Source organism: Fringilla coelebs (genome assembly GCF_963513975.1).
Source record: "Fringilla coelebs genome assembly, chromosome: 8".
Classification (NCBI taxonomy): Eukaryota; Metazoa; Chordata; class Aves; order Passeriformes; family Fringillidae; genus Fringilla; species Fringilla coelebs.
Window position 1 is genome coordinate 9,348,521 of NC_140066.1, and position 13,353 is coordinate 9,361,873.

The window sequence follows — 13,353 nt, forward strand, 5'->3', positions numbered from 1 at the left end:
CTCCCAAGTATTTTCTCATTTTATTATAAAATATTTTGATATTGCTTCTGCTTTGTAGGCAACCCAGGAAATATATCTTTTTTTGATACCTGCAGTGCTACAATAATATGGTCATTTATGGCCATCATCTTTAAAACAGCTAAACTGACAATATGCCATTTAAGAAAATATTACTACTGTGTTATACAGAAAGAGAACCAAGACAGGGAGGAGGCTACGCTTGCCAAGATCAGTGAAAGCTTGTGGTAGAAAAAGAATTGCACCCAAGTCTTCCAAGTGCTGGCCTATTACCCCAACTAAGCTGCTCTAAATATTCAGCTGTCACCAAAACACAAGAAATAGGGGGATCAAAACACAAATAAGTAAATCTGAAATCATGAAACAACAGCGGAGATCTTAAAGCAGATAAATTATGCATTTGTGTGCAGTTCATGAATGCATATAATACAGATGCCTCTCAAGGCATCCATAGCATGTACAAATTTAAGGATCAATTTGAAAAAAAATTAAACTCTTTTGAATTTGAAAATAGAATACCTTTTTCATGTCCTATTTTTCTTGCAAGATTCTAGCCTCTTGTCAGACAAGCTCTCCTAAACCTGAATTTCAGAATATCTGTGCAGCTATTGAAGTGCATGTAGTCTGCTTGTTAACAAGAAATGAAACTGGAATGTAAGTCACTGCTAATTAAACTCATAATTACAAATGGAAGGTCAGACAGCAGATCCAAGAGCTGTTTGAAAATGTAATAAGACAAAAGAAAGAACAAACTCGCATGTAATAATTCTGCCTTACTTGGTAGACTGACCCATTAGAAGACTCCTCAGCTGCACACAGTACTGAAGGCAAATATTAGAATAGTAAATGCAAATCATTGGAGTTTAAACTTAAACAAGTTTGTTCAGGATTAGCACAGGTTCTAAACATTACCTAGATTTCTTATTAAAAACAAAAATTGAGAATTGATTATTTACAAAGTTAGAACATGTATCACAGCTTCCTAACCTAAGCTCCAAAGTAGTTGCCACCAGTAGTTGCCTTCCCTTTTTCATACTGAACTGGATAACATCTCTCTCCTCTGCCCATAAGGGGTCAGGAAATCTGCTTGATGTGTCACTGCCCTGCCTGTGGATGTCCATACACACAGAAATCCTGAGATAACCATGACATTGCCTTTGTTCCCTGGCTGGGAGGTGGGGCCCAGACAAGATGAGAAGTGCAGGAGGTAATTTGGACAAAGGGATTAAGAAGCAGCATTAAAAGATCAACGGAGGGCAGAAGCAGAAGCACCAGCTACTAGCAACTGAAAAATTGAGGGCAGCCAAGGAAGGTACACCAAATTTCCTGTCAGCTTTGAGCTCCTGAGGGGATAGAGGTTATCATGTGGGCCTCAAACTCCATGTTTGGACCCATCCCACCACCACATAACACCAGGATGAATGATGGGCACACAGGACACATGAGGAGCAAGGAAGCATGTGCTGTCACGCCAGACCACATAGGCAGCGCCTCTTCTTGTTAGCACACTTGAGATGAAGCCCTTCACGTTTTGAGAAAATCCAATGAGAAGAATAGTTTTTCTTTCCAAGTTAAGCACGTCTCTTACTTGGGATCCAGACACCTGGACAAAAAATCCTGTTTGGGATTTACAAAGTAACTGTCAGGAAACAAATTCAGGTGGCAGATCAAAGCTGCTTTCTGCCATTCCTCCTACACTGGACATTTCACCTTCCTATGAGCCACAGGAAATCTCTGAAAGTCACAGCAGGGTGGAATAGCCTTGTGAGACTTGCTGATGCCAGATATAAAAACCAAAAAACAGTATTCCCTTATCAGCAGGCTTTCATCTGACACGATAATTCTAAAAATCTGCCTTCCAACAGTTCAACTTCGCTTCAGTGAATGTCTCACCAAGACCCTTTCTAATAAATATTGTTTATGATTTCTATGACACACTTGTTTTGCAGTGAAATTGTGGAGGCAGTGATCACTGGGTTGATTGACACCTAGTTATTCAATCAAACATACTTCTATTTCACTAGTCACAGACCACACATGCCAAATTTGACACTGAAACAATTTCTATTAGGCATTTTAGAGAGGGCTTGGGAAGAAAATCAGTCTTGTAATGAAAATCTTAACTATACTGCAGCTACTGCAGCATCATAATACTTATTTCTCTCCTGCTGGCACTTTGGAGGCAGCAGCACTGAACACCAGAGGACTTCTCTATGGAGGGAGAGATAACAGCAGACATTTACTGAAAAGATGGGGGTTGTTTCCTCTTAACAATGGAAGTGTACACAGATAGATTTGGTAGCTCTCAGCTGGTGAGCAAATATTCAGCTCTAGCTCATTGTGGCTCTTTGGGTGGGAAAAATTGATTTCACATAAGTATTCCTTTCTGGATTCATGAAAGACAGAATGCAGGCAAGCTGAGTGGCAGAGTCAGGCAAAAACATTCACTGCACATCATATAATGTGAAGCCAGCTAGAATGGGGAGCTGAGGCACAAGGCCGTGATTAATTAATGAAAGGCAGGAATTTCCTTTCTCAGAAAAAAAACCACTTGTTCTAAATCTGACAAATTATTTTATAAGCTGTTTCATTTAAAGAGTGGGGACATGAAAATCACAGGTCAGAGATGGATGAAGATTCAACACAAGTTTCCAGAGAAACTATTTCTTTACTCCACCTCCTCTCTCCAAGACACTTAGGAATGATTTGGAACCTAAACCACAGCATCCAGGACCAATTTTGACATCAGGCAATATGAACTATGCACATTAGGGCTGACAACACCCACTAGAGATCCCTGCCCCTACAGCCAAGTAGGTGGAACATAGACAGTGAAACTTCTGGCAACTTAAATTTCTTTTGGCATTTACATTCCGGCACCTGAATTACACTGCTGATGCTTTCTTACTTCTACATCCTCAACTTGTATAAGGGGACATGATAAAGGGATCTGGAAAGTGGCACCTACCATTAGGTATAGAAAGGCTTTTAATTCCTATTCTCCAGCTGCCATCTCTAGCAGTAGAAGGGTGCCTGAGTTCAATACTTGTGAAACAATTCTGAGCAGGTCCTTTACCCAAATAACTTATCTCCTCAAGATTCTTAGCAATGTCCTTTCATTTTAACAAGAAGGGGATTTAAAATCCCTTGTAAATGTTGTAACAGCTCATACTCAAAGACCTCTTCTAAAAATCCAGAGTTCTGCTCTTAAACCTCTTTTTTTGGGGAGATTCCTCATGTAATTACACTGAAACTTTTGTCCTCCTCTGAACATTGCTGAGTTTTGGAAAGTACTGATTAGACCAAACAGAAAATTTCTTCTGCAGTGAAAGAAATAGAACCGTCAGACATTTTTAAGAATACCATTAGTCAAGCTTTCTGGATAGCTATTTGTGTCTTGCTTTTCAAGAGCAATTTATTCACTGAGCTTAACCTTAGCTGCAGTACATCCAGGCATCATACATGGATAGTTTTATTCTACATAGTTTCTCATGGTATTTCCAGAAATTGGAGTACTTATTTGTGTTACTGTTAAGACCATTTATTAAGGTCAAACTAACAGAAAGTGAATTTAAAACCAAAGCCTGCTAAGGTTTTGGCCTGGTATAATGATGATGATGATGATGATGATGATGATATATCCACACAAAGCATTACATTACTTGCAAGTGAACATTGGCAAGCTAAAAATTGGAAATTCTGTTGAACTCAAGCTTAGAAGAAATGGACTTAAGTCCTTCTGTGCAGAAACCACAAGTGGCAGCCTCACCTCAGTGACAATTTTTCTGTTTCAGGAAGAGAACACAAACATTCTGTGCCAGTCTTCCCAATGCAATCCCAAATAAGAGCAGCAGCTTAACAGTGCTACCCTCTAAGACCTGAAATCCTTGGCTCAGCACTTACTAGAAGAGCCTGTGCTGCACTGCTACTGCTCCACTCCATCACTACCACATCAAACATGAGATATCAGGCTCTAACCTTGTCAGCACTGAGTATGAAATTTCAATGGCCCTCCCAGTACTCCATTCCACCATGAAGGTGGAAATTTTGTCCACATTTTGTGAGGAAAAAAAAACAAAGAAAAGCTTTGACCTTCAAATTTGCAGAAAAAAACCCCCAAGTTACACACACACAAATTGCAACCAAACAACCAGCAGGACATGAGAGACCTCTCTTCTGGAAAAATACAGAACTAAAGTGCCATTGTCCCCTCCCTCAGAAGTGCTTGAGGGCTGTTGGAGTGAAGTGAAGAGGGGGAGAGGACAGAAAAACAGCCACTGTAAATAAGCAGAGTATTTTATTAGAGTTATCCCCTTCTTGCAAGAATGAGCACTGAAATGGATAATACCTTCCTGTGAAATCCAGGTTTCCAGCTTCGTGTTAAGAAGAGGCTCTTACCTTATGGGATTATCCATCCTTGATACTGTGAGAAATGCTGCTAAATTCGCTGTGTAGGAAGAGCACACAATAAGGGTGAAGAGCCACCAGCTTCCCATGACAATGCGCATCGCCACAGAATTGACAGTGGATTCACCCCCTACAAATAAACAGAGAAATGGAGGGTCTCTCAGCAGCTTCCATTTGCAATCACCCTCTGTGTGCCCATGTATGTTAAACTTTGTTGAGTTTCTCTCTGATTCCCCTCCAGTCTACCCTTTCACTGTGGGAAAAGCACTGCTTCTGTTAAGGCTGATAATTCACAAGTGTTTTTTCCAGTCTACCTCTTGCCCTAGACAGTTCTAAAAAATCATCTTTCAAAATATTTCCCTTGAGAATTAGTGAGGATCAAATCTAAAGAACATGAAAAATGTTCTAAATAAAGTTGAATGGTGAAGCACAACTAATATGCAGGAATTAAATCATTACAGTGTTCAGGTTATAGTAATATCCTGTTTTCAATTACCCTTTCAGAATTGGAACAAAAGTCCCACAGAACTGCCTAATGGTTTGTGTGCTATCTTTGCTGTATTTAAATCTGCAAAGACTGAAGCATTAGTGTCATTACTTGTTACCCTTTACAAGATTTCAAATCACATGAAAGCTTCTTTCCAGCAGACTTCAAGCACAGTTATTCCTGAGTACCATCAGAGACTATACCTCACCATACAGCTGGTTCTACTTACTTCAGCATATGTTTGTGTTGATTATATTTTACTGCACTTAACCCTATCAAGGCTTCTACCTTAATGAGATGAAGGACCAAGTTTCATAGCAATAGGATGGATTTTCCAGCTGAAGCTTTAGAAGCTTGCAATCCCAATGAAAAATATGTAGAAAAAAGTTAACAACTTTACCCATACGTCAGCATTCAATGAAACCTGCTTTCCAAGAATACAACTAACATTCTAAATATGGCACAAAAAACTGCGTGGGCAGATTTTGTAAACAATTAGTTACGAAAATGACTTTGTTAATGGCAGCAGTCTTACTGAATTCAGTAGGATTCATCCTATGCCTAGAGATTCCTGAGTGTCAAGTTAGTTACATACTCAGTTCAAACAACCAAGAGACAAACAATCTCACGTGAGTTTAAAAATGAATGTATTTCTAAGTCATGCATTTTTTCATCAAAATGCACTTTTTTCATCAAAATGCACTTCACTGCTCCAGTAAATACAGGAGGCTGCATGAGCTGACACATTTCTATTTCCATTTATACATTAAACAATTAAAAAGGTTCTAGTTTCAGAGCTGAAGAAGCGCTGCAATTCTGCACCAAGCAGCTCTGTAGTTTATTTCCAGTGTAACAATTTTCCCGAAGAGGAAAAGCCTGCCAGTGCTTTTTCTGGACTTACTGAGACAGAAAAGGCATAAAAAAAGACATAAAGCCCCAAACTTGCCTACCTTTCCCTCTTTTGCTCATCTGGGCTAATAAAACATAATCCACGCCCACCCCGTCGCACCTCTAGCCCACTGTGGGCAGGGCTGAGCTGCGCTGCCCGCTCTGAGGGCTGTTGCTCGGTACCTTGCTGCACGAAGGCTCCGTACACGACCCAGATGGCACTGTGCAGGGTGGAGGACACGGAGGGGCTGGGCTGCGCCGCGCCCTGCGCCCGCACCGCCTGGATGCGGTTCAGCACGAAGATCAGCACCCCCACGATGGGGATGGCCGCCGCAATGCAGGCCCACACCGCGAAGTCGAAAGGAGCGAAGAGGGAGAAGATGTTGATCTTCTCCTCAGGCTTTTTGATTAAGATGCCCACGGAATAGTCCATGTAGCGCTTGCTGAAGTCCACCACGCTCTCCCGCTCAGGTGTTATGGTGATGGCTGAGATGGCCAGGTCTGCTCTCTGCAAGACAAACGCAGCACGTCACATCGCTCCCTGCCGCCAGGAGTTTGGTAGGCGTGAGCCTTAAGGAGAAGCTTTCTAAAAACCAAGCGACTCCATGCCCTTCCTTCTATAACTTAAAACATTTAGATGCATTTATATTAATGCTTGAAAAATAAAACCAGAATCCCCTTAACCATTTAAACATTAGTTAATTGCACTGGTCCAAATAAGAGTAATGAAACATAACCTGTCAAGGTTCTCTTGAATGAGAAGCATGACCCTTACTCCTCTCTAGAGGAAGGGTAGCTTATTTAACCTTTATCCCTGACTTGTTTTCCAAAGAAGGCCTAAAGCTCCAAACCATACTAAGCCAGAGCACTGTAGGCAATAAAAAGAGAAACACCATTTATTTAGCTTGTGCATTTGTTAGCAGGGTGGGAAGAGCTAATTCTCCCTGCAGAATTGCCAACTTTCCATATTCATGAAGAGATTTCATAGGACAACTGGGGAGAAGATTTTGTTTGTTTTTTAAAATGAATAAAGTGATGGAAAAAGCTGGTAACAGGAAGAATGCACAAAGGCAACTTTGTTCCTGAAACTGTTTTGGGTTCTATATTTAAAACAAGCTAGTTTTGCACATAGGCAATCCTTAAAGAGTATGATGAAGGGTAAGATAGGAGGTAATAAATAAGATTCCCAAAGCTTTTGAAGAGCTTCAATTAGATTTTCAATATTTTCTGTCTTAATAAAAAGAGGCCTCTTCAAAAAAAACCAGAATATACATTCAGTTTCCTATCTCTAATTGTGTAGGGAATGTAAAGCAAATATTAGACGAGGGAGGTTTTCTTTGAAACCCTTTGGAGTCTGTGGAACAAATGATTGCAGAAATACCATTTAAAAATAGCATAATAGATATTTTATTGCTTCAAAGAAAGTAATTTCCAAAGAAATTTAACAGGAATTCTTACCTTATTTTTAAATCCATTAAATTCAAACAGTTTATGTCAATGCAAAATAAGTTAAAAATTCTTTATGCACCCTAGCACCAACCAAGAACATTCCATTATCACACGCATGTTTGCAATAGCTTTAATTGCTTCTATTTCTTCCTGAACATCTCCTTACAGATACTGAGCCACCTATTTACAAGATAATGAGAAAGCTTTCACTTTCAGTAATAACCTCCACTGAAGAAGAGTAACCTTTTCTACAAAAAGCAGCAACATGGAATATTAATTCCTTTGATTCTTCTTCTTGATTAACGCTTGTCCCACATGAGGTTGCAAGAACATGAACAAAATAGACTCATTTCATTCTCTGGGAGATTCAAACCTACAAATTCTACCCATTTACTTAAATGGATTTCAATTAACTTACTCTTAGATTTGCAATACTGTAATTAAGAATTTTGGTCCTGTCAGTTTTAAATGAATGAATAATCTTGAGACCAGTTTAAATTCTGATGCTCTATTACTAACGCCACTTTTCCTGTTTGGGAGTCAAACGCATTGTCAGTACTCATTGGTCTTCACTGAACATATTGTCACAAAATGAAAGAAAGTCCCATCTACAAACAACTTTCAAAGACAAAATCACAAAAAAATAAAATACTAGTAGTTAATATTTTAAGGAGAATACCTTATTTTTTCTCTATTTTCTATAGTCATTCCGTCACACACACAAACACAACCTTGATTCTTATAGCAGTATAAACACATAGATTTACACCAATATAATTTATGTTGAGAGCAGCTGGAAGCAAATAAAATGAGACTCTCTAGTTCCTATCCTGCATACAGAGTCTTAAATTGTAGTTTATGCCACACTCAAACCATCCATAGCTCAGAAGCATTCTGCACTAGTGCCTTGATCCTAACTCATTCTCCTGCAATTTTTTTAAATGCAGCTTCTTCTCTGTGTACCTTGTTAATGAGTTCTCCAATCATTCCATTCCAGGAGCTGTTTTGGAGCTGGTGTCCATACTTGCCATCAGGAGCTTGATATATCTCATACTTGAAGCCCAGATTCTTGGCCAGTGCATCCAGGACATCTATGGAAAATCCTTTATATCGTTTTGGCTGCCCAAGGATGTTCTCTGCCACCATCACAAAAGGTTCTTCCTGAAAACAAAACAGTATCTTAACTGACACTTGAAACAAGATTTTTAGTTTACTTCTCTGAGCAAAAGAGAAGGTGTTTTCTGAGTTAATTCTGGACAACTTAGCACAGCTTCTGAGGCAAAAACTGGGATACTGTGTCATGGGATACTGTGAAACTTCCCAACCAGACACCACTGCCTCAGCACTTGAGTCCTATCCATAGCCTTGTTTTTTCCATAGCTCTTGAGAAGAAGCAGAGACTCCAGAATAAATTCAACCCCAGATTCAGAAAGCTATCTTTTATATATAAGGCCTCATCTTTTATCCAGGACACATACTAAAACACAAACTAAAACCACTGCAATTTTGTGAACACTTAACATTTTGAAAACTCAAAGAATAACCTCCATGGGTCTCTGGAGTATTTTAATTTAGGTATGTTTTGGGACCAAGAAAATGCAGCATTTTGTGGTATGGTTTCTGCTGGGGATAGGTGACCTGCTCTCCTGCAGATCTCAGGGATTTTGGTGGCACAGCCACTGCAGTTGGCTGCCTTGGTAGCCTGGTACTGTCAGAGAAGGGATTTGCTCACCTTTCACACCAACTACAGCATAAACTGAAGAAAGAAAATTGGGGGCTGGAGGGAATGCCTTCATGTACATATGTACTCTTAGGTACTGCCTATTTCTACCATGATTCAGAAAAAGAGAATTGAAAACAAAAAAAGATATCCTATTCTGCAATCTGTAGACTACAAGATCTTAGCCAGGAACGCATTCAAGCTCTAATTTGCCCCTAATGTAGCACTTGACCAACAGGATCTCTTTACCACTCCAGAGTTTAACAGACAGTAGTCCCAAAAGCATAATGATTTTTTTGGAAAGATGACACCTTTCTAAAAGATATAGTTTATCTCAATTGGGATTTATGAGCTTGATGCAGGAAACACTTGATTAAATTTTACAGCCTGCAGTGTACAAGAGCCAAGATTAGATTATCATAATTGGCCCATCTGATCTTAAAATCCATGAAATGCTGAAAACTGCCTATCCAAGCTGGAGGATGCTATCTGGAATGCACCCCTGTGCACTCAGGCCCTATGCTGGTTCTATGCCTGGTAGGAATTACAATGCAGAAAAAACAGCATAAGCAAACAAACAAATGCTCTGTATCACTGACAGTACACAGCTTCACATAAAATAATAAAGGGCCATCATCTATCTTCCTTGTTATGTAACTGATCATCCAAAAATACAGAACTGAAAATGATAGGGGAAAACACTGCGGGAAGTGCCCAAAATAGTCAGATCCTTTTTATTTTGAGCATTTTGTTTCCTGAGCTCAGAAAGGATCATACCAAGACAGTCACCACTTTGAGTGTCACTCCCTGTAGGTCGTTGCCCAGACGCCGCTCTTGGAGGCTGCCGTTCAGGCCTTTCTCAGAGTCCCACGTCGCCAGCTGGAACAGAAAGCACCAAGAGCCTGAAGCACTGCCAGGCAGGGATCGTTCAGCATTTACAAAATGTTTAACAGCAGCTTGACCAAATCCAGAACTGATAGAGGGAGGCTGAGAGGTGTGTGGCTTTCTTTAATGTAGGATCACAGTGAGTGTGATTCTGAGGACAGACATAAACACGTGCCTTGCCTGAATGTACGTTCATTGATGGGTGCAATTTAAATGCTCTATTACCTGTAGTGTTTGCCATCTCATTTCACTTAGTTCACTCTGACATTACACTTCTCCTCAGTAAGTTTATATTGTCTGACGGTCCTCAGCATTACCTGTGGCTGCACTATCCCAGATTCCCCTCTCTGCTCAGATCCCTATTTTCAAATACCCTATGTTTACCAATGACCAACCTTTTTTCCACAGTGTTTTAGCTCACTTACAGTCATAAATTCTTGACAGAGGTTCTATAGTGTCAAACTGTCTCAACTTGTATTTTCTTCAGCTCCTGTCTCAAGTCCTGTTTTCTCTGTACTTGTCCTACTACTACCTGATCTCTAAAACAATTACAGCCTCTTGAACTCCTGATGAACAAATACCTCATATCTACCAGATGTACCACATGCATGTTTTCAGGATATCTCCCTGGAACATTACATCTAAATATTTTATTTTTCAATTAAATGTATCATTTTAAAAATTAATTTACTGCATTTTCTGAAGAGAAATACAGTCCAATTCAATAGAACAGGTTCAATAGAAAAGTCAATTTTTAGCGACCTTTGGATTATTCAATCTAAGTATGCTCCTGAGCAGCAGCAGCAGTCAGACTACTTTTGCCTTCAAACAGAATCCACAGTGTCATTTTGTTCAGAAGAGATATAAATAGTATCAAGTAGAAACTGTTTTCTTCTTTTTTTTTTTTTTTAAGCTGTACTCTTAAACACCAATGCTATGCTCACATATTTGGAAGCAGTGTTGTTAGCTGAAGGCATGCCCTGTAGAAATTAAACACAGTCCAAGATCTGTGAAATATGGATTCCTCCTGCCAGAAGCTAATTTTCATGTAACAAGTCAAAATCTTCTTGGAAAGAACTTATTTCAGTGAAAATGCCTATGGCTAGATGTCTTACATGATTTATTTCTATGACTTCAGTTTTATCCTAAAGCCTCACAAATCAAATCAACAAATAAAATGTGATGGAAGAGATCTGTATAGTTTTATTTCTGGTTTGTTGCATTAAACTGATAAACAGGGAACTAGAAAAGAACAAGACATTCGGTGAATATTCAGCGACTATCACAACTGATGAAAATTATTCCAGTCACTATATCTTGAGAGCTGAGATGCAGGAGAGGAAAGACTCAAGGTAAACCTCCTTTTATCCAGATGACCTGGAGGATGGAGGAGGAGAATGTATGAATAATTTTCAGCTTTCTAATGACACTCCTGGAAGCTAAAACATCTCAGATTGAACACTCTCCTCCTGTGATGGCAGTTTGGAGTGACAGAGGAGTGTCTGCACATCAAGTGTCTGCAGCAGCACAGGCAGATAAATAACTGTAACCATGGTATCTTTTGAATTTTGATTTAGATGCTTGCTCTGAAATATTTCCAGATGTTCCTCAGCCCTTGCTACTGCCAAACCAAATGGGCCTATCTTACCTTTGACATAAATCAACATGGTTCAACAGACTTCAAAGATGAGTGTAGGTGTGTATAGCATCTATTGTGTCTCAAATCTGTAAAGAAAGCTTACTGCTTAAACCTTCTTTGTTTGTCCTAGGCATATGATCAAGATTTTTTGACAAAATGGCTTGCAAAATCTACAGGTGATGATTAAATATTCATTAAATATGGGAACCATAACACATTCAAGTTATAACTTCATCACTGGTGGACTGACTCATCAATTTTTTCTCCTACACACGCACCTTTCAAAATCTGATTTCATATAAGGGCCCTAGACTTCTCAAATACTCTGTTTCATAGTCTCCACTACCTCAAAGAGTTCCAAAAAATACTGGAGACAAGACAGTGTAAACCCATGACTTTTTTTTTTTTTTTTCTTCAAAAGAAGACAAAGATCCTTCATCTATGCAGCAGGGGTAAGTGCAAGGAGAAGGACCATATTTTGCTTCAGAACAGTATTCCAGAGCACGAACTTTTCAGCTTCTTAAAAGCAAACTATAGAGATAAAAATCATAAACGGAGCATATGGAAAATCATTTCCAGAAGGTATTTTCCCTGTATTCTTGTGCTTTGGAACACTTCATTTGTTAAGAACTGTGCCAAATTTATCTTCCACTTCTTGCAGACAGAATGTTGTTTATAGGACTGATGTATTTACAGATATGTATATCAATTTGTGACAGCTGACCTGTCAAGATCAGTGCCTGAGAGGCTAATTTCCAGCATGGTTACACACTATGAGTACTGAAGTTAAAGCCATTAGAGTTTCATTCTTTGAAATATGCAAAAATTTCCTACCAGAAGTCTGGAGCCAAAGGTTATAGCACAGCCATCAGCTGATAAGAGGTAAAGGGCTTTTAGATCTGATTATGAAAAACAACTGCTTGCAGAATCAGCACATCCAGGATGTGTTTAAAAAAAAAAACAACAATGGTCTCTGGAACATGTATTTAATGGCAGTCTGGGTGGGATTTTTTGATTCTCAAGTTACCTGGTCATGTGAGTTCAAGCTTTGAAATCAGCTAGTTTATGAAAGATTTTCAACTTGAAGCTTCCTAGCTTTTCTTTCTGAAATAGCCCTGTTGCTGGGAATCCTCTAGTTCTAGCCATACAGCAGAAACGAAACCATCCAGTAAAAGCTATCCAGAGGAAACAAATGTAGAATTCAGACAAAAAGGTAATTTGTTGGAAAATTCTGACTCAAAAAATGCTTCCAATTTTAGTCAATATTTACTGCATTTTCAACTAGAACTTCAAGGAACAGTTTGGAGAGAGAAAAGAACAATTTTAACATTGTTTTCACCCTCCACAAGCAATGCAGGATGAAACAAAGACACTCAAAACACAAGCAAAACAAATGTCTGTCACAGGCCCAACCAAATGGAGATGCAAATTATCCCAAACTACTAGTAAATACAGTTGAAAACAGACATTAGCAAATAAAGTGTTCAGTGTGCCTATCACAGTACTGAACATGATTATCTACACTATTTTAGTTTACAAGGCAGTAGTTACTGTCCAAATAATGCATGTCACTGCTATCCAGCACAATTTTAAGTATGACACCATCCCAAACATGGTCTACTTTTCAGGAAAAATATGATCCACATAAGAAATAAAAAATATAATTCTCAGCAAATGCATATTAATGTTTGAAATGGTTACAATTTATCCAGAGTATACACCTTCTATTTTACCAAAACCCAAAAACTTTGAGCAACTTCTTGGAGCTAAGGTTACACAATCCAAAGAAAGTAAATTTGGGAACCCCTTACTTGAAATCCAAAAAACTTCTAAGAGACCGGAAAGTGAAAAGAGTGCAAG

At 39.0% G+C, this 13,353-nt stretch overlaps 1 protein-coding gene across 1 annotated transcript in view; it reads right to left on the reverse strand.

Moving 5' to 3' along the window:
- GRID1 (glutamate ionotropic receptor delta type subunit 1) overlaps window positions 1–13,353 on the reverse strand; it is a 456,933-nt gene that overhangs the window by 23,176 nt on the left and 420,404 nt on the right. The window contains exons 9-12 of the mRNA XM_084210662.1: window positions 9,747–9,848; window positions 8,213–8,410; window positions 5,984–6,308; window positions 4,417–4,555 (exon numbers count right to left, since the gene is read on the reverse strand). Coding sequence (XP_084066788.1) covers window positions 4,417–4,555; window positions 5,984–6,308; window positions 8,213–8,410; window positions 9,747–9,848 — 764 coding nt within the window. The remainder of the gene's footprint in view (window positions 1–4,416; window positions 4,556–5,983; window positions 6,309–8,212; window positions 8,411–9,746; window positions 9,849–13,353) is intronic.